This window comes from Psittacula echo, assembly GCF_963264785.1.
Source record: "Psittacula echo genome assembly, chromosome: 5".
Classification (NCBI taxonomy): domain Eukaryota; kingdom Metazoa; phylum Chordata; class Aves; order Psittaciformes; family Psittacidae; genus Psittacula; species Psittacula echo.
Window position 1 is genome coordinate 66,852,958 of NC_137739.1, and position 25,361 is coordinate 66,878,318.

Sequence of the window (25,361 nt, forward strand, 5' to 3'; positions counted from 1 at the left end):
CCCTGAAACACCAATTTTAAGGAGCCGTGGCACTTATCTCTGCACAGAGTCCCATGAACGGTTTCTCCCCTCCTGTGTGCCCCAGCTGTGCTGTGGGGTGCTGAGGCCGTGGAATAGCATGCTCCTGCCCTCTGCACACTGAAGTCCTTTTTCCGAGCTGTTAGTGCTGGCTATCCACCGTTTATACTTTTCCCTGCTCTATTAAAATACAGGACATCTCATTGCAGCCAGCATTCACCCTGAGAGTCCCCTGGGAGAGATCTGTGAGTGGTAATGACAGCGTGGGAGCCTTTCACCCCAAGGACATCTCTTGACATCCAGCTCCCTGTACAGAAAGCACTGACTGTGTTTTGGCTGATGCCCAGGCTGAGAGCTGCTGCTCAGAAGCTTTTCCTCTTGGCAATTCATGGGTCACACTCGTGACACCTCTGGGAACAGAGCTCCAGGCAGGAACACCTCCATGTTCCTTCACAGGGCACAAGGCATCACTCCAGGCTGTGCAGGAGCCCTGCTGCTCTTCTCCTGCACTTGCAACGGAGGTGAGAAATGTCAGCAAGTGGGTTAAGGATATGAAAAGGAGAGACTCTCCCCCAGTCTGCCCAGTTGGAAGCTGGGAAGCAGTGAGAGCATGATGGGTGGGGTTGGCCTGTTCCCCTTCCCATGCTCCTGGATCCTTGCTGGTGGCAGGTCGGAACTTCTTGTGGCTTGTGACCCCTTCCCACTGATGCTCCTTCCAAGCACTTCTTCAGTCTCCTGTAAATCCCTGCATTCACAAATCTGCTCTCACCCTGCTTGTACCAACATCTAATGAAGGGTCCTTGTCAGAGGGATGCTGAGCCCCTTGATCTCTCCACGGCATGGGCCTCTGCCACCATCCCCATGCTATCCTCTTCTCAGGATGTCCATGTTCTCCTCCTTCTCTGCTTCTAACACACCCTTCTAAAAACATGGGCCTGGACCTGCACGCAGCACCCCTCCATGCTGTGTCAGAGGACAGGGATAGTGGAGTCCTTCCTCCTCCCGCAGACATGTGCGCAGATGCTGCCGCTGACTGCTCCCTTTAGCCCCCGGCAGCCCGAACAACAGCAGCGTGGGCTGCACGGCTGCCCCGGTGAGCGCTGGGTAAGGAGCACATCAGCTGGGGCCAAAGTACAATCACGAGTCAGTACCGGGAGCTGCTCTCTTTCCAGCGAGCTGATTGAACGTACACTGAGACCATTAGTAGTAGTTACAATGTAGCCGATGTTCTGTAGGGAGAGCGGCACAGCGTGTGCCCTCCGTGTGTTCACTCTTGCCACCGTTCAGCAGGACACAGATGAGTGGAGGGAGGGTGGATGCAAGGTCCCTTGAGCTCCAGGGGCACCGTGGCTCTCACCTCCTCGCTTCCTTACCCAGCAGCAGTTCCCATGGATGCCAAGGAAGCGAGGAGCTTGGGAAAGGAGCTGAAAGCAAACAAGCTTCTGGAGCTGAGCAAGGCTCTGGTTTGTGCTGGGGGAGTCCTGCCTCCTGTACTGGTTTGCTCCCTTCCCCTGCAGCCTCCTCCAGGCTGAGCCCATCACGTGCCCAGGGTGGGCAGGGTCCAAGGTGCTGCAGGGCAGGGGCTGTGGAGGCGAGGGCTGGCAGGCTGCTGCAGAATGAGGCGGCTGTGCTTCCTCCTGGGTGTCCTGCAGCTCCTTGGTGAGTATGCCAGGGCCTGACCGCCATGGTGAGCAGGGGTGGCTACTGACTCCTCCATGTTGGGTGTGCTTTTGGCAGTCCTGGTTTGGAGCAGAGCTGCAGGTGCTGCCACTTCAGGCATATTTGTAATGCAAACAGGAGGAGGTACTTCCAACCAACGGAAAGAACGCAAGCGAATGAGGCCAGGGTTACTGAATCGTGCCTGCTGCACCTCTACAGCTTGGGTTTTCTTGCTCTGATTTACAGCAAGCAGCTCTGCTCCGCAGGACACGCTCTCTGTTGAATATGCATGTTGCTTTGATGTTCAAGAACTGCGCTTCTCTGGAGACAAGGCTGATTAAATAGCATGATGATATTTCAGGTCTGTGGAGGACTGGAAATGTGGAGTAATGCATCAGTGCAGCTACGTGAGGGAAAAGGCTTTGCAATGGGAGATTAACCTCCATGGCTCCTGAGCCGTTGGCTGGAGGAGATGGCAGTGCTGCCTGGTGGGGTGGCAAGAGCTCGCTTGACACAACACCTTGAGGCTGTTGGAACGGAAGGCATGTGTGCAGTGGGGCTGGCTGGAGCTTTAACATCTCCATTCTCTAGCTTCCCAGGATTGGGGGGACGCAGGTCAACCAGCAGGGACAGAACAACTTGCAATTACTATCTGGGCTCTTTTTCCTTCCTTAAGCTGTTTTCCACTCTAAGCCAGCAAAGTGTTTGTGCCCACAACACTGCAGGCAGCTGCTTTGGTCCTGTTCTTATCACTGTCACAGTATTTTTCCTTCTCAGTTGGTTTTAAAGTGGATACAGTGTAGGGGGGTGTTTGCTCTGCCTGAGGGCTCATTCAGGCAGCTGGGGAACCCCTCTGCACCTTGTGGCCAGGCTCCAGCCCCTGTTCCTACATTAGGACTTTCATTCTGGTTAAAAATACATCATTTCCTTTTCATTGGGATATGGCTACCTACAGCATATGGTCCTGGTGGAACCCCTGGCAGTGTCAGACAGGGCAGATTAGTCCCCAGGGTGATCATTATGTATGTGGATTGCACTAAGTAGCCTCTGCAGAGCCTAGTTAGTGCAACCAGCCACATCCATCCCTGTCACTTCAGCAAGCAGGGCCCAGGTTTCTTCAGTGCAGCCACCTCCATCAGCCAGAGTCAATCAGTTCTCCCTCCCTTCCTTGTGCCTCCTCCGGCCCTGCTCTCTGCTGACCTCCAGCACCAAGTCTGACTCCACTGCCCAGTCCTCTCCACCACTGGCTTTTATGTATCTGTAGTTCTGGAGGGGTTTCTCCTAAGGAAAAGATGATCCATGTTAAAAGCAAAGGGTTTTTAGTTTCGGTTTTGTTTTTTGTTTTGTTTTGTTTTCTTTTCTTTCCTCTTTCCTGTCTCATACCTCACTTGCCCAAAGCCGTTTAATTCAGGCTGCTAGAGATTCATCTTCAGCTGGAAGTGCATCTTCAGCCTGGGCAATGTCAGCCCAGGGGGCATGTGGCTCCGCTGTGCTCATGCAAACAGAGCAGGTCAGGGTGAAAACCCATCTCTGCCATGTCCTGTCCCCAGCCAGCGGGTTCAATCCTGCAGCGACCCATGGGGAGGAACACTGCTGTCCTGGCAAGCCCCATGAGGAAGACCTCTATTTCCCAACTTCCCACTGCTTCAGCCTGCAGGTCACCATTGAATCCTCCTGATCCAGCTCTGAACACATAAATCCAGCCCATGGTTTGTGCTACACAGCCCATAGCAAATGTCTCCTCTCATGGTCTTTGCTGGCTCTTCATGCGCACTCTCTCCCTTCCTGAAACACCAAGGCCAAGGTGTCTCTGCACATTTGGTTACCCTGAGTGGCAACAAAGCCCACCACAGTGAATGCTTAGGTACCACGTGTATGTTATTCTTGCCCACTGCCTGCAGGCCCTTCCTGCCTTCTCTCTGCTTGCCAAGTGTTTGTCCCTTATTCCTCTTCTTACCTGGGTGGGTAAAACCTATCACCCAGCCAGAGAAGTCCCCTGTGCAGAGGAGGGCTGAGACTGCTCAGCTGGGGACACACAGGGGGTGCTCCTGGGTGGGAAATCCCCAAATCTGGACCCAAAAGGTCAAGCCATCCCATAGCGCATCCTGAAGGGAGCTCCTAGCGCCTCCTGTGGTCTGGGTTACACTGGTTTCCCCGCTTCTCCCAGCTGCTGCCACCGCCGTGTACAAGCAGTGGATCCCCAACACCAATTTTGAAACCGCCTCAAACTGGGATAAAGGCAGAGTCCCCTGTGCCAGCAATGTGGTTCGTTTTGAGGAGAACAAGGTAATGGATTATTTTATCTTATTTTTATTTTATTTTGTTTTAATTTTTTAAATATTTTCTTAATATTATAAGAAATATCTTTTTTTTAATATTATTTTGAGGTTAATTTATTTTTTGCCAAACACTGGCAGGCATTAGAAAAGCCCTCTTTAATTTTTGCTTTTCTTACAGGTTGTCTCAGTGTTTGTGAGGTCTCCCCACACACTGACAGACATGGTAAGGCCACGTGCGGTGTTGCTGGGACAGCGGGTGAGGGCAGGGCTGGTGCTGGAGTCCTGCTAGCTGGGTGGCATGTAAAACGCCCTCCGTGGGACTGAGACCTTGGTGGTAGTTTGCTGAGCAACACCAAGCCATAGCATTGCCACCATGGAGCAGGTACTAGCCCCCAGGCAGAGGCTTAGTGAAGCTGACATGAAAATATCTTGAAATGAAAACAAGCCGTTCTGGGAAATCGCAGAATGTTGCTTGAGAAATTTTCTTTCAAGAGCCATTGGGGTTTATATTTTTCTGCAGCATTATTTGCCTGGCTGTGGCAGGGCAGGCAGGACACCCTACTGAAATGCAGGTGTTGAGTGAGATAAGACTGGGGAGTCTTGTCTCTGAGGGGTTTCTGAGCAACCCAGTGTCCCCCCAGAAGAGGAGCCCTGCCTGAAGCCATGAAAGCTTGGGGATCTTGATCCTTATGGTTTGGAGAGTCAAATTTATCAGGGAGGAACGAAAGGGAAAAGCAAACCCACTGCCCCAGCACAGCAGTGTGGGACATGTCACCAGTGAGCCCCATCCCAGCACTGGGAAGGCACAGAATGGCTCGGATCCCATTTGCAAAACCTCCTTCCCTGGACAGGATGAACTTGTGGCTGAGTTTTCTCTTTCGGTTTTAGGGCGCCTTTGCTCTTTTACAGGCCATTAAATCTGAGCAATCCCTTGAAATTCGTGTGGTATAATTTGTTCAGGCTGTCTACACCACTAATAGTTTTGATGCTTTAATAACGCCATGTGCTACATTTAATTCCTCTACAAATATTTGCAGGAGTTACTTTATTTATGTGGCATTTTAAATATGAATTTTTGAAGGAAAGAATGTACTGGGGAAATATGTACAAATACAATGTAATAAATGATGTGGAATTTACCCAGAGAAGAAAAGAGCAAAATATCACTTCAGTAGATTTTATTTTACTTACAGATGAATGTATAATATTTCTAAAGTACTTTCATCAGAGGCCTGAAAAGTGCATAATTGCAGAGTAACGTTACTCATTATGGCGTGAGCCTTTCACATCCAAACTAAAAAGCCAAGCGGAGAACCCCTGCTACTGGCCAAGGGAGAGGGAGGTGCCACACAACATTTGCACAACTAGTGACATGCGTGGCTGTGCCAACCATCCACCAGCTGCTCCCCTCATCATGGGCTTGAGTGATGGTTGGGGTGATGGAGTGGCCTCAACTCATCCCAATCAGAAGATCCAGCAGTCCTCATGGGAGTTCCTGAGGACCCTCTGCTCCCCTAGGATAGGAATAAATCACAGCAGCAGCACTGGCTGTGAGAACACAGCACAGATCCCCTCCAGCCGGGGACTCACATTGAATTGTGAGCAACCGAGCCTGTCCCAGGCTATAACCCACACCGCAGCTCACACCTTCCTTCGGAGCATCACCACCCCAGTGATTTGTGATGGACTGCCCCAGCAAGTTTCCTAGCACGGTGGCTAATATTCTTAATTTCAGCTCAGCTACCTCCCTCCTGTGCACTGCAGTGCTCTGTTGTCACCTGGTGGTACAGGGACTGCCAAGGTTAGGGATGAAAAAGGAATGAAACCCAGCACCTGAGCTGGCCTGCCGCTTGTGGGGATGGCAGGAAATTCGGCAACCGGCTGCTTAGACAATGAGTTGGTCATGAGGCTTTTTGCAGAGAGGCTGGGCTGCACCTGTTTGGCTGCCAGCTGCGCCGCGCTGGAGCATTAATCACTTAAATCAGCAGGAATACATTAAGCTTTGGAGTCACCATGGAGATGCTATACAGCCTTTGACTGAAAAAAAGCGAGAGCATTGCTTGCTATAGTAGCGCAGGAAGAAATTCATGACAGGGAAGGGTCTGGGCACTCATTGACTTACACGAGGATGGTGTCACTGCAGTGGGTGCAGAGGGGCGAGTGCTTGGAGCCAGTGCCCTGCTGTCACAGGGGCAGCATGACACCTCCCATCCTGACTCCCCAGCTGAGGGTAGTGAGGCCTGGGGTGCCGGGTGGTCCTCATGTGCCACCATCAGCCCCCCTCCCAACATTGATACTAAAGGAAATGCTTCTGTATGGTGAGCCTTTCAGCTCCCCTTCCCCATCCATCCCATCTAGGCACCAGCCAGATGCTGGGAGTTGGTTTGCTGGGAGGAGGCTGGGGTTGTTGAGGCACACAGCCCACCTCCCTGTCTGGAGAAAACCCATTTATTGCCTAGCTCAGTGGTTATTTGGTCTGAAGTTTCAAATGGGTCCCTAATTCAGCCATACTCTAAATCCAAATCCAGCTTAAGCGTAAGTGACTTTGAAGCACAACTGTTGTGGTTAGGTTGGATTTTCTATGGTACTAAGCTGCCTAAAGATGCAGATCAGTATTTAGCTATCTTTCAGAGGTAAATCCACAAAAAAGATGGAGGTGCTCAGGGTGGCAGTGCCTGACGTGGGTTCTTCAGAGCGAGGTGGGCTTTGGCTTCGCCTGTCTCCCTCCTGGGGGAGAAGAGGTCCTCTGAGTCTGGCTATGGCTGCACCTCCAAAGGGAGCGAGGCCAGGGCACAGCTGTGGCTCCGAGCCTGGTGTTTGCCCTGATAACCCCAGCCCTGGTGCAGTTTGTTCCTGAGCCAGCCAGCACTGCAGCACAGGCCAGGGATGGATGATGCTGCCTGCTATTTTTGGGGTGACAGGAGTCAGGTTTAGCCACATGGCAAAGCAGCCTCACTCGACCCCCGTGGTGCCAGGGTCAGGGCACCAGCCAGTTTTATTCACCAGCACCCATGTCAGCTTTCCAGCTCTGCCCCATCACCGAGCCCTGCCACAGTGGCAGCAGCTGCCCCTACCTCTCTTTGCGTGGTGAGGGGCTGCAAAGGCTGAGACAGGAGTGTGCAGACAGTGGGGTCTAACCAGGGACACATTGCCCAGCATTATATTTTTAGCTGCTTAATTGTGAGAGCAGAATGTACTCGGCTTTGCTGCAGGATGCTCCTGCTTGGTTCCTGGCAGAGATTGATCTTGAAATGCCAATTGCTCTCCAGGGGCACAGGCTCTAATGAATTGCCACAGTGTGTGCTGGTTCCAGGCACCGGCGTTTCCTCCCCCTGCTTCCCAAGCCACAGGGTAATGAGACACCCAGAAAAAGAATTATTTCCTTCTTCTGAGATGAAGGTAAAATATTTCACGGGAGCGCATGTGTGTACCAGCACATAATTACAAGCCCGAATCCTGTAGGCTTTCCTCTGGCAGTGTACCTGCTGAAGGTTTGCCCTAGGAAATGAATGTGGTTAAACAGCCCTTTACAGCAACCTCCCTCATTTTATTTGCTCCTTGCAGGCTAGTTTCCAGCAGGAGGAGTTGTTAAAGCCTGTGGTGAGTGGAGCAGCTTGCCAGCACCCTGGACTGGGGTGGATGCTGGGGCAGGTCTTGCTGGGCTGCTCCCCTGCCCACACCTCAAACCACTTTACAGCTCTTTCTGACCTTGTCTGCGGGGGGGAAGTTCAGGAAACTGAGCTGAACTAACCTGGTGTAGATTTGGCAAATGGCTTTAAGCCTCTGTGTGCCTTCTGCATCCCTAACTCAAGTGTCTTGGGCTGGTTTACCTTAATGCGCTCTCTGGGGGGGGTCCCAATGTCCCACATCTCCCAGGGGCACCTGATTTCTGCACCCTGCTGGGACCTGTTTGGCTTCGCATCTGGAAGTGGGCACTGGGGTCTGCAGTCGAACTAATGGCCTTTTTGAGACCCTTCCCTTTTTTAGCCCCTCAGTGGTTTCTATTGCTGTCTGCAGGGTGGTTTGGCAGGGGGTGTGCCAGCCAGTACTGATGGAGGATGACCAGGAGGGGATTTGTGAGGATGGGCAGGGAACCCGATGTGTCAGGCCACCCTTGTGCCAGAGGACATGGTGGCAAGGCCAGCATGGGCAGGTAATGTGGGGAGCCCAATGCCCCAAAACACAATAATGTAAAATGTGATGAGCAGATGTGTCAGGGGAGCCAGTTACTGTGTTAATGAGAGCATGCCTGCACTGCTGCTGAAGGACCCTGCCTTGCAGGAGGGGGATGCAGGGGACAGCAGCCAAGCACCTTGTTAGTGTACAGGGGATGATGTTGAAATGATGGTGGCCTGACTGCACAGTGCTCCTTTGACGGGGCTCCTGCCTGCTCTGGCTGGTGAAAGCAGAGGGGTGAATTACTGCTGGGAGCACAGCAGGGCTGTTGTGCATCTTCTGCCCACCAACAGTGAGTCCTGCGGAGAGGAGCAGTAGCTTCTGTGCCCTGCTCCACAGTGTGCCACCCTGCCTGAGCATGATTTCATGGGGATAAAAACTGTGTTTCTTGCCTGGTGTCCTTGGGATTCTAAAGCCCCACTCTTCATGGGAGCATATGCCTGGGCAAGGAGTTATTGTAGCAGCAAGGTCCTAGTCCAGCAACAGGTTGCTCTCCTCAGCTCTCCCAGAGGTCTCAGGGTGGCTGCAGGTCATTTCGCCCTGGTGGCCCCTCTGGTGGGGGATCTGGGATAGCTAGTGCAGGACTGGGGACCATGGCAGGGGCAGACAGGATCTGGCGCAGTTTGGGAGTGCGGGGTGGTGCATGTGGCTGAGGGGAAGGATGCTGGCCTGAGGGTGCAGGTGCGAGCTTCACCTGGGCAGGAAAGTGAGCAAATGAATCCCCACTAATGAACCCAAGAAACCCTGTGGCAAGCGAGCCCCTGGCAACACTCCAGGGCCATCAGCAGGATTCACCTGTGGATGCATCTGGCCTGGAGCCTCCAGCCAGCAGCTGGATCCCACCCAAGGGCCCGCAAACCCAGCTGTGCTCAGCTTCCCCCTGGCCCAAAAGAGCATTGGGAAACCCCGCACTATTCCCACCCTTGGACAGCAACAGGCACTGCTGCCTTCCTGCCCGCTGGCCTGTGTGCCGTCTGCTGGCTGCCGCTGCCTCGGCAAAGCAGGGCTGGGAAAGATAATACAGAAATCCTTTTCCCTGCACATAATGCCTGTGGTGGGTTACAGCACTCCATGTTGGAGAAATACCCCCCTCACATCCTACCCCGGTTTTTTTGATGGGGAGCCACTGGCCCCAGCTGCGCAGGTGCTGCCCAATTGGGTGCCAGGTGATGGGATGTACCCAGGAGCCCTGTACAGCCCCGGTGCTACCAGCTGGCTCGCTGGTGCACCCATGGGTGCAGCGCTGCAGATCCCAGCACACATGGTCAGGCTAGGCATTGCATGATAGGGATGGTGGCACTGTCTCACCCGAGCAAAGAATTCAAATGCATTTGTGCTGTGAATTAAAACAAGGCTGGGGGAAGAGCTGGCTGCAATCACGAGCATTGCTCACTCGAGTTCAAGGCAGAAGTGCTGCATTTTTTCCTGCTCTGTTGACGATGACATGCCAGTCACACTGCTGCTGTCAGTCATCTCAGCCTGGTGCTTATGAATTGAGCAGAGCTGGGATATGCTGGAGGCTGGTTCAAAGCCACCCACTTCAAAAGCCACCTCTCAGGTCTATTTTTCCTTCTGTATTTCGGAGGTTAGTTTCATTTTCACTTACTCATTGGGGCTGTGGGATATTTTCTCAGTGGTCCAACACTGCGGTTGTAAATGTGGTGATTCTGTGTTCAGAGCCACATGGGGTCTTTCCTCTTTTGCTGACTTTGATGAGAAGAATTATGACTGTTTCAGTTGTCATTGCACTTGATAATGATGACTGAGGAGATAAGTCATTTACCAGTATCAGGGATGGGAAATGACTAATGGGATTCTATGCTCACTGTATTAATGGCCCTTGAGGCTGGCAGGAGCGAGAGAAAGCAGATGAAACTGCCAGTGTTTTGGCTCGGGTCCTTTGGTACATGTCGTTGCTCAGTTCAAAATGTACTTGGAAAGTGGCCCAGCTTTTATGCAATTTCTGTACTAAACTCCCAAATGCAGAAAGCCACTGCCCAACCAGGGTCTCCATTTGTCCTCTGCAGCAAGCTGAGATGCTTAACTTACGGTAGGCAAAAAGAAAGGGCAAACTACAAACTAAGATCCACTGGATGACAGAGCCACTTCTGAAATGCTTCCCAGTGGTGGTGCTTGTCATTTATGCGCAACACTTGTGCCTTGGCGGGCCAGGAGCCATAGCTGCAGGGGCCAGCCTCAGAAATCCCTGCTATGAAGCAGTACAGGTCTCTTCTTGCACTTTGTGTCTGTGGAGATGAGGTGGCTCTGTCACCCAGCTTGCATTGCGTTGTGTTACATTTTAATTCCAGGGCTGGTGGTAACAGCGTTGGGGAGTCCCAGAGTATGGAGAGGTCAGCAGCTGGGACAACATGCGTGCTGTGGGACCCTTATTTCCCTCACACTCATGCTCATGTGGACAGCTTCCTCTGAGCTTGGGAAGTCCAGCCAGCCTGAGGTTTTGGCCTTGGTGGTGCAGGGGGATCTCCAGTGGTAGCTGGAGAAGCTGCATCTTCTCCAGGGAGCCCAGAGGCCAGTGTCTCGGAGCCCTGCACAGGAGCTGCAGGCATGGGGCGGGTTCAGCATGCAGGTTTTCTCCCACCTCTGCCCATGGGCAGGATTGGGGCCATGCACTGCTGACTTTGCGCCTGCTCTGCACCCATCCCAGAGCCCGTTCACCTGGGCCCTCCCAGGCACAGAGGATGCAACTTCAGTTGATCATTGGACCAGCATCTGTGCATCTGTGTGTGCACCTGTGTATCTCTAACTGAGCAAGCCCCCCTCAGCTCTTGATCTTGCCATTCTGAACTCAGCCATGCTGTGTGAATCCTTATCAGGTTTTCCTTGGCTTCGCTATGTGTGTAATGCATGCACATGATGCTCTTGCATTGCTCCCTGGAGCTATGTGGGTGATGCAGCTTACAAATCTAGGCACATATTTATCTAAGTGTTGTCTCTGTAGCTTTCTTCTCTCATTCTAGTTAATTTGTGAAGATCTGAATGAACAACCCCATGGACAGGAAAGCTCATTGTGTCCTGCATGGCCACCGCAGGGTGTTCAGGACACTCTGACCCACAGCCATAATCAAAGTGTTTGCTAACTGCAGGGAAAGAGCTGTTAGTCTCTTTAAGGCAAGTATGAAAGCAGGGGCTTCTTCATCTAGTGGTCTTGATCCAGCCACAACACTTGCAAATGCCAACTTCTGCAGCTTGGGTAAGCAAGCAGAGGCCAGCCAGTCATGGCACTGCTCTGTCACCCGTCTCCATCACCAGCAGCTGCTGTCTGATGTTTTATTTCCTCCACCCAGAGATCCTTACAGCTGCAGGCCTGAGTGCTCACAGGTGACTGCTGTGAAAAGCTGGTACCCAGCACTGGTGACACGATCCACTGCATCCCATCCAAAAACCCACCCTCATCTTCTCAGCTGGACCCCAGCAGGCAGCTGGCTACCCTCTGTGCTTGGCCCCATCATGCACAGCAGGCTGCAGGGTGGCAACCTGCACACTGAGCAGGAGTAAGCAGTGAGTGAAGTGGCCCAGCAGATTTGGGAGAAGGCACATGGCTGGCAGTGCTGCTGGTACCTGCCCTGGGTAGAGGCGTAAGCTGACTGCTCCAGAGTGTCCCACCACCCATTCCTGTGTGGGTTCACAGGAAAACAAGCCAGGGCACTTGTGAAGTGAAGCACCCTGTGAAAGAAGCTGGTAGCATAGACCTTGCCCAGCTCAAACAGGCCAAGTCCTGAGCATCAAAACGTCACTAGACACATATCCTGAGTTCAGCAGTAGCAGTCATTTTTTCTCCCTTTTAGTAGCTGGTGCAGCGCTGTGTTTGTGACTTTCAGCCTGGGAACAGCGCTGATAACACCGATGTTTTTAGTTACTGCTCAAATGTTTACTCTGACCAAGGACTTTGTGAGTCTCATGCTCTGCCAGGGAGGAGGGGAAGCCGCGAGGAAGCAGAGACAGGACACCTGACCCAAACTAGCCAAAGAGGTATTCCATAGCACAGCACGTCATGCCCAGGACGTAACCGGGAGTTACCCAGAAGGGCATGAGGTGTCGTATTCTCTTCCCTTGTTATTTCCCTTATCATTATTGGTGGCAGCAGTAGTGATTTGTGTTATACCTTAGTTACTGGACTGTTCTTATCTCAACCCAGGGGAGTTACATTCTTTTGGTTCTCCTTCCCATCCCTCCAGGAGTATGGGGAGGAAGGGGGGGAGTGAGTGAACGAGCTGCGTGGCTGGGTTTAAACCATGACAACATGGCTTTTATATCTGCAGCTAAAGGGCGTGTTGCCATTCATATCCTGGCAGACCTTTCAGCCTCTGTCAGTGCTTCAGTATTGGAGAAATCAGCTTTACTCAAGAATAATAGAAATGCAAAGAACACAATGGCATAGTTTCCAGTTAAGCGTGACACATGCTATGGTCTCATAGGCTTCTCCCTGGCTGGTGGGGAGACTCCATGCGCTTGAGGCAGACATCGTCCAGACCTCAGCTATTTCCCTTGTCGTCCCCCCTCGTCCAGCCCAGCATACAACATTGCTGGGTCTCAAGCAGATGGAGCACAGCAGCACTGCAGGGCTCTTCTCAGTGGCAGCTGCCTTCTGCTCTCTACCCTGTCTCCCAGTTCCTGAACCAAGAGGGGGGCCTGGGCTATGGCCTTCAAAGCACCACACCACCAAGGCACTAAACTTCTTAACAGCTGCCTACATCTTGGGGGTGAGTAGCCTTTTGCCATGTTCACCTCCTGCCAAGGCAGTCCTTGTGTGGGACAGAGTGCCCCAAGGACAGAGAGCTATTGCAGCCACTGGCAGCAGCCTTCCTAAGCCTTGCTTTCTCTAACCCACATGCATATTTAAAGACCAATTAAGTAGGTGAAACCTTAAAATCCCATCTAATGTGCTTCTGCCTGAGCACAGGACCCAGTGCATCAGCAAAACAAAGCCCTGGAGGGCTTCCAGCTGCTGCCTGAGGAGTGATGTGAAAACCCTGGATAGACTGAGTTAGAGGAGAAGGGAGCCACGAACATCACTCACTCTTTGATACGGGAAAATTATCCTGGTTTTGGCTAGGATGGAGTTAATTTTTTCTTAGTCGCTGGTACAGTGCTGTGTTTTAGATTTAGTATGAGAGTAATGTTGATAACACACTGATGTTTTAGTTGTTGCTGAGTAGTGCTTAGTCTAAATCAAGGGCTTGTCAGGTTCCAATGCTCTGCCAGTGAGGATGGGCACAAGGAGCTGGGAGGTAGTATAACCAGGGCAGCTGACCCAAACCAGCCAAAGGGATATTCCATACTGTAGAACATCCTGGCCAGTATAGAAACTAGGGGAGTTGGCTAGGAGCCACCGATCGCTGCTCAGGGTCAGGCTGGGTGGTGAGGAATTGTATTGTGTATCGCTTGTCTTTCTTGGGTTCTATTCCTCTCTCTCTTTCCCCTATTATTATTATTGCTATTGTTATTATTGAACTGTTCTTATCAACCCATGGGTTTTACTTTTCTCCAGTTCTTCCCCCATCCTACCAGGGGCTGAGGGAAGAATGAGTGAGCGGCTGTGTGGTGCTTACTGCCAACTGGGGTTAAAACATGACAAAAGTATTGGGATAAAACCTGACTTTCTCTCTGGCCATTTCTAAATGTAAAATAAGATGGGCTGGGCTGAATAACCCGTTGTGCTGTGAACGAGACCCCTGACAGTTATTTGCTAAAGCCTGCCCTGGGGTTGGCAGTGCTGGCTGGTGACCGGGGTGGCCGTAGCAACTTGTTGAAAGAGGTCCCATGGCAGAGCTGTGCCTGTTGAGGTTTGTCCTTGTGCTCCTGAACAGAAACCTGGGCAGGCTGAAGCCAGGCAAGTGTGGTGACCCTGACTACCTGCTGGTAATGACCTGCCGAAAAGGAGAGAGTCTTGCTATGGCAGTCTGTGTCAAATGCCACTGTGTGTTTTTCTTAGCTCACGCCAAGTGCAAACCCACTAGCTGACACCTCACCAAGCATTGCTTGGGCCCCTGAGCTGTTTTCTGTGGGGCAAGTGCAGCCCTTGGAGGTGAGAACCCATCAAGCAAGAGGGTCTCTGGGCACTTGCAAGGTAAGGTTGGGTTTTTCGTGGTATACCAGGGCATAAAGTCATTCCTGAGCTGCTGGGAGTGTGTGCAACGGGAAGGAGCTGTCAAAAGAGCTTAGTTTGTTTTTTCCCTGTTTTTGCTTCCCTGAATGCTTTATGCTTTTCTTTGTTACTGGAAGGTGATGTCAAACTGCCTCTCCCCATTACAGCATCCCCACGTGTTAAAACAGGAGCTGATAGTTTCCCATAAGTGTGGGGCATGGTGAGGGTAACTCCTAATGACTGTAAAGTGCCTCAGAGACAGCAAGTGTAATAGGCAGCCTAGCAATTAGCACTGTTATTTGATTACAAGCCTGGGTGGCTGGCAGTGGGACCACACAGTAATACTCTGAATCCCTTTGTCTAGTACCTGCCTCTGAATGGAGAGCTCGTGCTGGCAGCTGGTGCAGGATTTGCAGCTTTCGACGGCAGCTGGGATCCAGGCTGTGACTCAGGTATTTCGTGCCCAGCTCAGTCACCCCTGAGTCTGTGATTAATCACACAGATTCAGCCCAAAGGCTTTCACAAAGGTCTTTGCTGTCCCACCTCACAGCAGAGTGAATCATTCCTCTTTCAGTACCTACCTTTTCTTTGATGACCTCCCTCACATCAGATCTTCTTTTCCTGCTGGATCACCTGTCTTCTAAAAAAGTAATTATACTAGGCAAGCCTTTGAAGTTGCAGCAGAGAGGCAAATATTGTTTGTACGTTACCCAGACTATTAAGCATGTAGCCACATCAAAGCCGTCATTTTCTTTGCCATGGTACTTCCAAAGAAAACTGGTTAGGTGTTGCACTGGGGTGAGCTGAACCACAGCATCACAGCAAGCAGGCCTTTGGCCCAGTGCCCACAGGCATTTCGGCACGAGCGCCTCCTTCCTTCCCCTCTTAGCCTCCAGCCCAGGTTTGCTGTGACTGAGCCAGCAGGTTTGTTTCATCGGTGCCTGTTATTAGTCTGAAAGCTGTTTGCTAGGGAGATGTACCTCGGGTATTTACAAGCTAACTAATGTTTTCATTGGCAAGTATCTTTTTAAGTTCAGCTGCAGGAAAGGGAAAGTCCAAGCAGAGTGGCTATGCCCTGACTGGCAAAAAAAGAGGAAAAAGAGAGGAAAAGCCCAAACAGGTTTGCCCAGAGGAAGGACTATAGCATCAGGCTGCCTGGAGCCGCTCTGAAATCCTTTGGGTCTGTTGTCCCCATCAGGGATGCTCTGGCATCTTCACTTTTCCTGCTGACCGCATATGTGCTGCTCCCATGAAATCAACAGGCAACTTTTCAGGGCAACTTTCACAAATGGATTTTTTTAAAGCATGCTTTTAAAATGAACACAAGTCATTCAGTCAATAAGCACCCGCATGCTAACTGAACTGGTAAAGATTCAGCTGTTGGGGAAGGGTGAGAAGGACGCAGGGAACTGCATGATGATACTAACTGTGACCAGCAGGGAAACGGTTAATGATTAAATAATTGATGGTTAAATGGGGCACTGGTTTGGGGGTTACCTGCTGCAGGGAAGAGGACTAGGCACGTTTCTGTGGGCCTGACAGGCTGCTTGGAAACTAGGACATGAATTATCATATCCATTTTTATCCAGTTTAGCTGTTATTCAACGTTTGGGCAGCCATTTTCCTCTCTAGCCATAATGGTGAGCTTTAAAGAAGGGGAAGAAAGATGTCCGGGCTGAGCTGCTGAGACCCCAGCCCTGAGTGCTGGAAAGCTTTGCCAAGCCCTGGGAAGTGCCCGTGGCAGCTGCCTGGGAGGGCAGTGCCAGGGCCAGCCCTTCTCTCCCTGCCTGCAGCATGAGCTCCTCTGCTTCAGGCCAAACAGTGCCTGGTTTTACCGACCAAAGTGCATCCATTTGGGCTGTGATTTGGGTCTGGGTCATGCTCAGCCTTTCCTGTTGCTTTTCCAGGTGCAACAGTGAGGTTTTCTGATGCTGAGCACCACGCGTGGTTCGACCCCACACTGTGGCAGGCTGTGTCCCCGAGTGGGGAGCTCGAGTCAAGCAGGCACATCTTTTCTGTGGATGAGGAACGTGTCCCGTGCCGCTATGATGATGTTATCTTCCAGCCTGAAACCTCCTTCAGGGTAAACGTCGACTCATCGCAGCAAGTGATTCATCTCCGCAGCATCTCTCTCATGGGCCAGGTGATGTAGGGATGATGAGAAACCAGCTTGATGCCCCCTTGCCACAGCTCCAGAGCAGGTCAGAAGAGGAAGGGCCAGTTGCAGATGGAGTCACAGCACTGTGCATGGAGATGGGACACTCTCAGGGTGCTGCAGCTTCATGGGCTGCTGCCGCTGCTGTGGATGGTCTCAATGTGTTTCCTCTACCGGTTTGTTATGCCTCCCTCCCTGCAGTGTAGGAGTACAGGCTGTCTCACTATTACATTGAAAAAAGGCCAGCATGCACGGGTCAGACTACCACCAAATGGCATCTTCTCCAGCACCCAGGGGCTGCTCTGTTCTCAGGCACGTCTGCAGCCTCACTGTGCAGGGACCCTCTGGGGACACCTCCATCCTGCCCTGAACCTTAACGTGGCCCATGGCCCGACAATTGTCTCCCAGCTTTGCTTTAGTGCTGGTCTTTAATTGATTGGAGGGATAATTATAGAAACACTGGCAGCCTGCTGTGCTTCAGCCCTGGAATCAGGCGCACAATGAGCTGGGTGCCTCGCTGATCAGAGGAGTGAAAGATCACAGGCACTGCAGCAGCAAACACAGGCTCCTTCCAGGAGGGAGAGATGCAGCAGACATTTCGTAAGTTATTTATTATTTCTGCTGCTGTGCTGCCTGGGATCTGCCATTCTGGGGCCAGGCATGAGGTAACTGCTTTTTGACTAATAAACTCAGTCGGTGTCCAAGTGAGTGCAGGCAGGTCTGGACAAGGTATCCCCTTGGGCACACATAGCCCCAGGGATGCAGAGGTGGATGCTTTTGGGTACTTGGAGTGATGATACAGTCCACAAGGACTGTAGCTGGCTATGCCCTGGGAAGGAGGCTGCTGCTGAGCGGAGACATGGAAGGAGAAGGTGCTTTTTATTGTTATGATTATAGCGTATTTCCTAAAACATGACCTTATAAGCTACTTTGTCCCATTGTAGCCAGCCCTTGCAATCCTTGCTCTGTGTGGCCTATTTTCACCTCAGGGCCTGAGAAATGCTATTATTGTGCTAGGGCATGGAGAAGTCTCAAGTGGAACACAGCGGGTGAGGGAATTACCAGTGGCTCGGTAGAGCAAAGCTGGTCTGTCCAGCTCAGCCTTTGCTAATGCCAAGCCCACTGAAATGCTTCCTAGATTGAAGGAAAGCACCTCAGATCCAGTAATTAAAAGCTGAATTCTCTGGGCCAGCAGAAGGAGGGAAAGCAAAACGTCAAGAAAGCCCAGCCATATCATGATTTATTTGTGGCCTTTTTCTTTGGTTTTAAATTAAAGAAAGAGGGTTCTTCCTTTGGCCCTGTTGAGGAGCCTGAACAGGTGTATGTCAGGATTTTCCTGCTGCACTCACTGCCTGCGATGGAGCTGGCTGTCACATGTGTCAGCGGGTGCCCAGCGGCACAGTGGGCACAGCAGTGGGACCTGGCTGGGGACACTCACCCACTTTGCCGCTCCTCCCCACGCAGGAGCTGAGCAGCCCTGAGGCCTGGGCCAGGTACCTGCGGGGCCCCTCCGCCGCGCTGCAGTTCCACGGCAATGGCACTCTGCAGGTGACCGGCTCTGGCTGTGTGGACAAGTCCGGCTGTGCCTGCGGGAACGCGCTGGTGAGTCCTCCCATCGCAGTCTGGGGGGTGCCAGCGTGGCTTGCAGGGGGAGGGACTGACGCTGCCCTGCTCTTCTCCAGGATGGCCACCGCATCTGCGCAGCCCTGCTCAGGGCATCAGGAGGGCAGTGCCCAGCGCTAGCTTGCCGGAGCCCTTTGCAGCCCCTTGGCCACTGCTGCCCGATCTGCGGTGAGTGGGCGGCATGGCCCTGTTCCTGCCCCCTGCCTTTTCCCTAGCTCCATGGGGGAAAGCTGGGTGCAGGGGGTGCTGCTGGAGTTTTGCTGTATCAATCACTGCTCCCACAAGTCCCATCCACATCCTATCTGTAGGCATCTCTCTGAAGAGGCACCCTGGCTTTTGGGAGCCTTTTTGGAGTGCAGCCGTTTGTCCCTGACTCCGGTTTATCCCGTCAGGATGTCACAGCTTGTCAAGCTAATAGGGCTCTGCTGAGCCTATGCAGTGGAAAGCACTCAGAGAAAATGCACCTTTGTCACCGTAATGTCAGCTTTTCAACAGCAAGTTTGTTTCATTTCATTTATAGCAGAAACATGCAGATTGACAGCGTTCCCTCTGCAATGGGCACTTCTACATTTATTTACCTGGAATAGTAGAATTTTTCATGCCCAGTTGTACTTAGATATTTGGTGTATCACATTTGGTATATCATACCAAATTCATTAAAATGGCACCGTATGTTTCTCTGTCCAATGTGCTCCTAAAAGCAGAGCCCATTAAAGCCTTTAGGAGCATTTTGTATTTCAACAAATGCTCAGTTGCATTTTTTCTAAGGTAAACACTTATATGAGTTTGTGCAGTGCAGCTGTATGGGGAGCGCAAGTGTCCCCTCCAAAGCTAGGGTAGCAGTGCTGAATCGCAGTCTTGGTGACAATGTCATGTCTGTCTGTTTTCTGGCTGCAGGAGCCACCATTAACCTGGATTTCACACCTGATTTTGACCTGCAGAAGTACCAGAACAGACTGGTCCAAGCCTTGCTGAGCCAGGTACATCAGCCTGCTGGACTTGGAGGGGCTAATGGAACCACAAGCCACCAGCCACATTTGCTGGTGACTCAGTGCTGGGGGGCTCTCTGCAGGTATATGCAGCCACATCAACTCAGGGGGCTCAGCCTCACTCTTCACCACACTGCAGGGCTCACCCCCATATTTGGCCTCTTGGATGTGCCAGCTCACTATGAGGCTGCCGCAGCCTCCCTTGACACCCCACCCCCCCCGCGGCCATGATGCACCTCTCAACACAGCACAGGAACTGCTGCTGCCATTTGGATGGGGAAGGCTGCAGGGGGGCTTACTGGAAACTCTGGTCTAGAAAATACAGGAAGCCAGCCAGGAGGTCAGGTCTAGATAACATGGCAGGTCAGCCCATAAGGGTCATGCAAACCTGAAGCAGAGCATCCCATGGCCTGTGGGAGATGCTTTCCAGTGCTGGGCTGCTTTTTCATTCCCCAGTAGGCTAGCACTGGGTGGGTAGCCAGCACTGAGCAGTGCTCAGAAGCATAAGGCATCACTCCATGCTGCTTGCTTGTCAGACACAGCATGACATCCTTCCTCCTGCCTGGGAGCTGCTGGGAGAAGAAGGTGTGCTCTGAGATACACTGGGAAGATCGATACCAAAGTATTGCTCTATTGATCCTGACCTGAAAGCCTGCTGCCTGTCCTCCTTACAGCCACACATCTTAATACAGGGTCAGTGGGTGTGCTCCATGAAATTGCTTTCTCGGTGCACTCGCCTCTGCAGGAGAATGCTGTGTGCTGGGTGCTGGTTACAGCTTGGAAGGGAGGGGAGGTATGAACCTCTTTATTTGGGAAACACAACAGCACTGTGATAACAGGGATGGCAGATCTGCAATGGGGCTCGTATGAAGATTTATAGATGTGCCTTGATGGTGCATCCATCATGGGTGTCTGTAGAGGTGACTAATTTCTGCCTACCACTCTCATGGGCTTTTTGTGTCTCCTTGTGTTTTGAAAAGCCCAAGTACACTGGCATGCAGATGGCCATATCCAAGGTGCAAAAAGAACAGACCTTCCTGGGAGTCATACCCCGAAGCTCCACTCCTGTCATCCAAATTGTGCTGATCCATGAGGGAACAGGAGTGCAGACCAGCAGCACTGTGGAACAGCTGGCAGCAGACATCATGGAGGACATAGCACAGCATGGTAACACTGCTGTCCTCGCATTGTCCTTGCAATTGTCCCCCTTTTCCCTAAACCAGTTTTTTCTTATATTTAAGTTGAATTTACCATATTTCAATTTGTGCCCATTGCTTCTTGCCTTGTCACTGCCTGGCTCAGCACTCCAGCTGTGTGCTCCAGGGCAGAGCAGAGGGAAAGGTCACCTCCCTTGAACTGCTGGCAACCCTCCTGCTCATGCAGCTAAGGATACTGTTGTCCTTCCATGCCATGTCAGCTTGGTGCCCACTAGGGCCGCTCTCTGCAGAGCTGCTTTCCAGCCAGAGCATTGTATGGGGAGGCAGCCATGTAGGCTGGTAAGCATGTAGGTGACAGCCAGGAGACCTGGTGGTTGCTCTGTGGGTAGCAGCTTATCCCAGGGGCTTATACAGGGGCTTATCCCAGTTTAGTCCACCCAGCTGTGTATCCTGTTCCCAGGGAAAGGTGTTCAATAAGACAAGCAGTGCCAGACCCAACTGCAAGCTCCATCTGCCCTGTGCGTGCATTGGTGTTGGGATGCATTGCCCTGTCCAGTCCTCACCCCTATTTCTTCCTGCCTTTTCCCAGGTGACGCACTTGGCATTTCAAGTGGCAAAATGGAAGTGGCCACTGGCAGTGCTTTCAGCGAGCAAGTGGGGAGCCACGCATTGAGCAGGATAACAACGGGGACAGTACTGGGGCTACTCTTCGGTCTCCTGTTCCTTGGAGGAATCCTCTTTCTCCACAGAAAGGGAAAGCTAAGGTAGGGATGAGTCTTCTGCTGCAGCATAATACCAGGCTTCTGCTTGGTGACAGCTGTCACCCCTGGCTGTCCTTCCAGCCAGCCTGGTAGCACAGAGGCATACAGTGCTGCCCAGAGCTCCCACAGTGGCATGGCCAGGCAGTCTGCTATACCCAACATTACGGGTTAGTAGAATCACAGAATGGTTTTGGGTTGGAAGGAACCTTAGACATCATCTACTTCCAACCCCCTGCCATGCGCAGGGACAGCTTCCACTAGACCAGATTGCTCAAAGCCCCGTCCAGCCTGGCCTTGAACACTGTCAGGGATGGGCAGTCACAGCTTCTCGGAGCAACTTGTGCCAGTGTCTCACCACCCTCACAGTGAAGAACTTCTTCCTCATATCTAATCTAATTTAAACTATTTTAGTTTAAAGCCATTGCTCTCATTATTCCTCATGGTTTATTGGAGGTGGGGTGGCTGAAAGGCACTTGTGTACTCTTGGACTGGTCTTCAGTCTTCCATGGCTGGGAGACTTGGCTTCTTGGCTGCTTCTTGACGTGGTGCTGTGTTCTGTGGTGGGAGCAGGGCTGCTGCAGCTCAGCTGGAGGTGTGCACAGCCTGGTCATGCTGCCTGGTGACATCTCCTGTTGCTTGTAACCATTAGTTTGCAGCCCTGCCAGGGGGTGGAGAGCTGAAACTGACAGCTGCTAAATAGAAATTCATCAAAACAATTCAAAACACTCATCCCACAGCTTTGTAGCCATAAGAAGGAGTGACAGCATCCAAAAGCAAATGCAGCTTCTGGAGCATCCCTGGCTCATCCATTCTGGATGGCGGGGCACATGGTACCTGACAGCACCGCAGCTGGGAGCTGGTCAGAAATGCCCCTGGGCTCTGGCAGTGAATAGGGCATCCCAACAGTGCCCATAGCGAGTGCTCGGGGCACCCACCTCTGCTCCTAGCCCATGCACCCACCTTCATGTGAAGGGTTTTGCAGGGTTTACTGTTAGACATCATTGTGCCGGAGGCCATGGGCTGAGTGCTATGGCTGGTCTCACCTGACTGCAGGCAGGCAGGGTGCGCCCTGTGTGGTTTATAACCAGGAGGTAGGAAAGTGCACTGATGTCTGCCAGGGGATGCTGAGCTCCCCAGCACTCGGGCTGGGGAGTCACAGGCTCACAAGTCAGGTTGTTTCTTCCCTCCCAGTTCCTATGCCGGTGCTTTCTTGCTGCAGAGCAGTGGCAGTGGCCAGGGATACTTGTCCTGCCGGTCAGCACGTGCTGACATAGTATTTCCTAGCAATAAACCTGCGCCTTCATTTAATTTCTAAATAAACCTCCCAGCCCCATAATCGCTACTTAATGATTTATCTTCCACTGACACTTCTTTGGATGCTGGACAGATCTTTGAAACCAGCTGTGTCAGCAACAGGAGGGAAGTTCATGTAGCTACAAGAGACAGATCTGAACCTGAGCCCAGGCCATGTCCCCAGCCAACCCTCTCCTGCTGCGTGTCCCTGGCTGGCTCCGGGGCAGGGCCCTTTCAGGCAGTGCTGCTGAGCATCGTGGAGGCATCAGACACCAGCAGGGATGCTGCAAATGACACAGGAGGCTCTGGGAGCCTGCAAACAGTCTGTCTCCATTCAGAGGAGTGGCTGACCATCAGTAAAACAGCAAATTTAGCTCATTTCCACCCAAAAGGGCCTGGCGCAGCTTCCCTGCAGATAGCACAGCTCCTCTGATCGCATACGTAGAGATTGTGGTCGCAGTGTTTCAATACTGGTGGGCTTTCAGGACCAGTAGTGATGTGTGTGGACCCACGCTGAGCCGCAGGAGCCTGTTTCAGGGGATGATTCTCAGCAACTGGTATCCTTAGGATAAGAGTAATGATGAAAATAATAAAAGTAGTGACAGTGATTAAGATGATAAAATGATAACATGATAAAAGTAATGATAAAAGCAATTAGTGCTTGTTGAGATTGCAGTAGGAGCAGGTGTTGGCTTTGTGGCAATTTGTTTTAGGCCATGGGGGAGGAGAGCGATGGCTCTGAAGTGAAGCTTGTACTAGGGCTGTCTGCCTCAGACAAACTTCTCTCCAGCATGCAGGTCCCAGACCTCCAGGCTTAATGGTTTCTGCTGGATATGGCAGCTTTTCCCTGGGAAACAAACATCCCATTTCAAAGACATCCTGAAACTTTGCCACATATTTTCCCACCCACCTCTTGAAGATGCAGGGTTTCAGCCAGGGGAGCTGCTGGAACAGAGGGGATGCGGGTGAATGATGCCCAGGTCTCTCCCCAGATTGCCTGCCCTGCACCTCCCCCAGCTCTGGGACAGAGTGGAGGAGCCGGCACCCCCTGCACCAGGCAGTGAGAAAGGCTTCGACAACCCCATGTTCGATGTGGTGAGTCCAGTGTCCGTGGACAGGGATGCTCCGGGCTGTGGGCAGGAGCTGGCAGGGCCCCAGCCAGGACCTGCTTGCATGTCAGTGGGGGTGCAACACAGGGTGCAGAGCACTTGGCAAGGGTTCCTTCCCTGGCAAGGGTGCTGCTTCCCTTTCCCATCGGTTGCTTTTCCCTCCCTTGCTGCTACAGGAGCCACCAGGAGCTGACCCTGGAGAGGAGACACAGCAGGAGATGGCTCACAGACATCATCCAGTCTTCTACCTCAACCCTCTGTATGATGCAAATGAGACAGAGACCTGATGGTGTGACCTCGTGCTGAGGCATCCACCACCTCCATGGGGACACCACCGCCTCTGCAGCCCTCACAGCCCCTCACATCGCTCTTGGGGAGATACAAACCACAAGCAGATCCCACCTGAATAAAAGTGTCTGCATGGTGAAGGAAATCTTCGCCATTAGGGCTCACCCATGCATGCACGGCGTCCCTGGTGTTGCTTCTGGTTTTTAAACACTGTTTTGTAGGTATTGGTCCTTCTTAGACAGTTTACCATTGAGATTTGGGTCTTAGGTGATATGTGGGGAAGTTGGAGTCTAACTCAGCACCCTGTGCCTTAGCCAGACCCATGCTGGACTTGCCCAGGGTACACAGCAGGCTGAAGGGTGCATCCCTGGGTGCATGATGGAAATCCAGTGCTCAAACATGTCAAAATGTAGCCTGGAGCCTTCAGGGCTTGGACCCATTATTTAGCTTTAAAAGGAGATCATTTTGCTTTCCAGCAGCATGCTCAGTGCTGGGGGATCTCTACTCAGGGTTCCTCTTGGGGATCTCACTCCCGTTCCATGGGTGCTGGCACAAGGCACAGTCCTAAGGAAACATTTTCCTCCCCATCCTCTCCACTGATGCCTGAGCTCTGCACCCAGGCTGACAGTTATGAGACCTTCTTGGACTTACCTGGGGGTTTATTGTCTTATTTCCTTTGGCGAAAGAGCTCACCTTCTGGTGGCACAAGGGGAAAGGGGCACAGGGTGCTGTGCCGTGCCGGGGGTTCCCTCAGAGGGATGCAGGCACAGCACACCGGCTGGGGACAGTCATACTGGCCTGTGTAATGAGAATCATGGCAATGGCACCAAGAGGCCTCGTTAGTGGTGGTGTCTGTGGCCTGGCATGTGTCTGAATTGTGTGCTTGCAATGTCAGGCAGCGCTTCATTATGGGAGCAGGTCTGATGGGTGAGGTGGAAATTATGGAGATGTATGCAAATTTATGCAAATTTACACTCTGCTGGGTTTTCAGTAGGGCTTGTTGGCATATTCCATAAGGAAGCAGCTATTTTAAGTTTATTATATTTTGTTCTAGTCTCTGGAAGACATAATCCCTTCTCAAAGGCCTTGGAATTCATCATTAGGCACATCAGAGCCCTGGAGAAGGGTGACAGGCATCATGTGACAGTGAGACCAGCCCTGCCACCCCCCCTGCAAGACCTCCGGTACTGGGCAGTGCAGGCAGGCAGGACACAGAGTATGAGCCAGGCAGGGAATAGGACCATCTCCATAGCCCTGGTTGCTGCTGTTGCTTTGCAAGCGGGGCAAAGCTGGGGCTGGTAGGAGATCCATGCTCCGCGGCACACTGCTGGGATTTCACCATACACATCTCTCCTTGAGGTGCCCCTCCAGCAGTACTGGGGTGAAAAGGAACTTGCCTGGGCAGGAGCTTCTGCTGTGGCTGTCAGGTACTTGGTGCTGAAGGAAACAGCCACCAGCTGGGTCAAAACACAGAGGAAGGCATCAGCTGCTGCAGGTGGTGGCTGACACAGGCAGGCCTGGAGTACCTAAGTACCACCATTCCCTGGTCACAGAATCACAGAATCAGGATCATTAGGTTGGAAGGGATCACTGGAGATCATCTACTCCAACCCTCTGCCACGGCAGGGCCACTTACAGGTGGCCACACTTACAGGAACACGTCCAGGCAGATATTGAAAGTCTCCAGAGAGGGAAACCTCACAGCCTCCCTGGGCAGCCTGTTCCAGGGCTCTGCCACCCTCAACATA

The 25,361-nt window shown here is 52.2% G+C and overlaps 1 protein-coding gene across 1 annotated transcript; it reads left to right on the top strand.

The window, feature by feature from the left end:
- Positions 1-1,634: 1,634 nt before the first annotated feature.
- On the top strand, positions 1,635-23,612 carry AMN (amnion associated transmembrane protein; the record flags this gene model as incomplete). Its single annotated transcript, XM_080618778.1, has 12 exons — positions 1,635-1,677; positions 3,845-3,963; positions 4,135-4,179; positions 14,603-14,690; positions 16,146-16,381; positions 17,858-17,995; positions 18,076-18,184; positions 18,914-18,996; positions 19,986-20,172; positions 20,752-20,926; positions 23,209-23,311; positions 23,502-23,612. 12 exons carry the CDS (start codon positions 1,635-1,637, stop codon positions 23,610-23,612), a joined length of 1,437 nt encoding a protein of 478 aa, XP_080474904.1.
- Between the last annotated feature and the right edge of the window lie 1,749 nt (positions 23,613-25,361).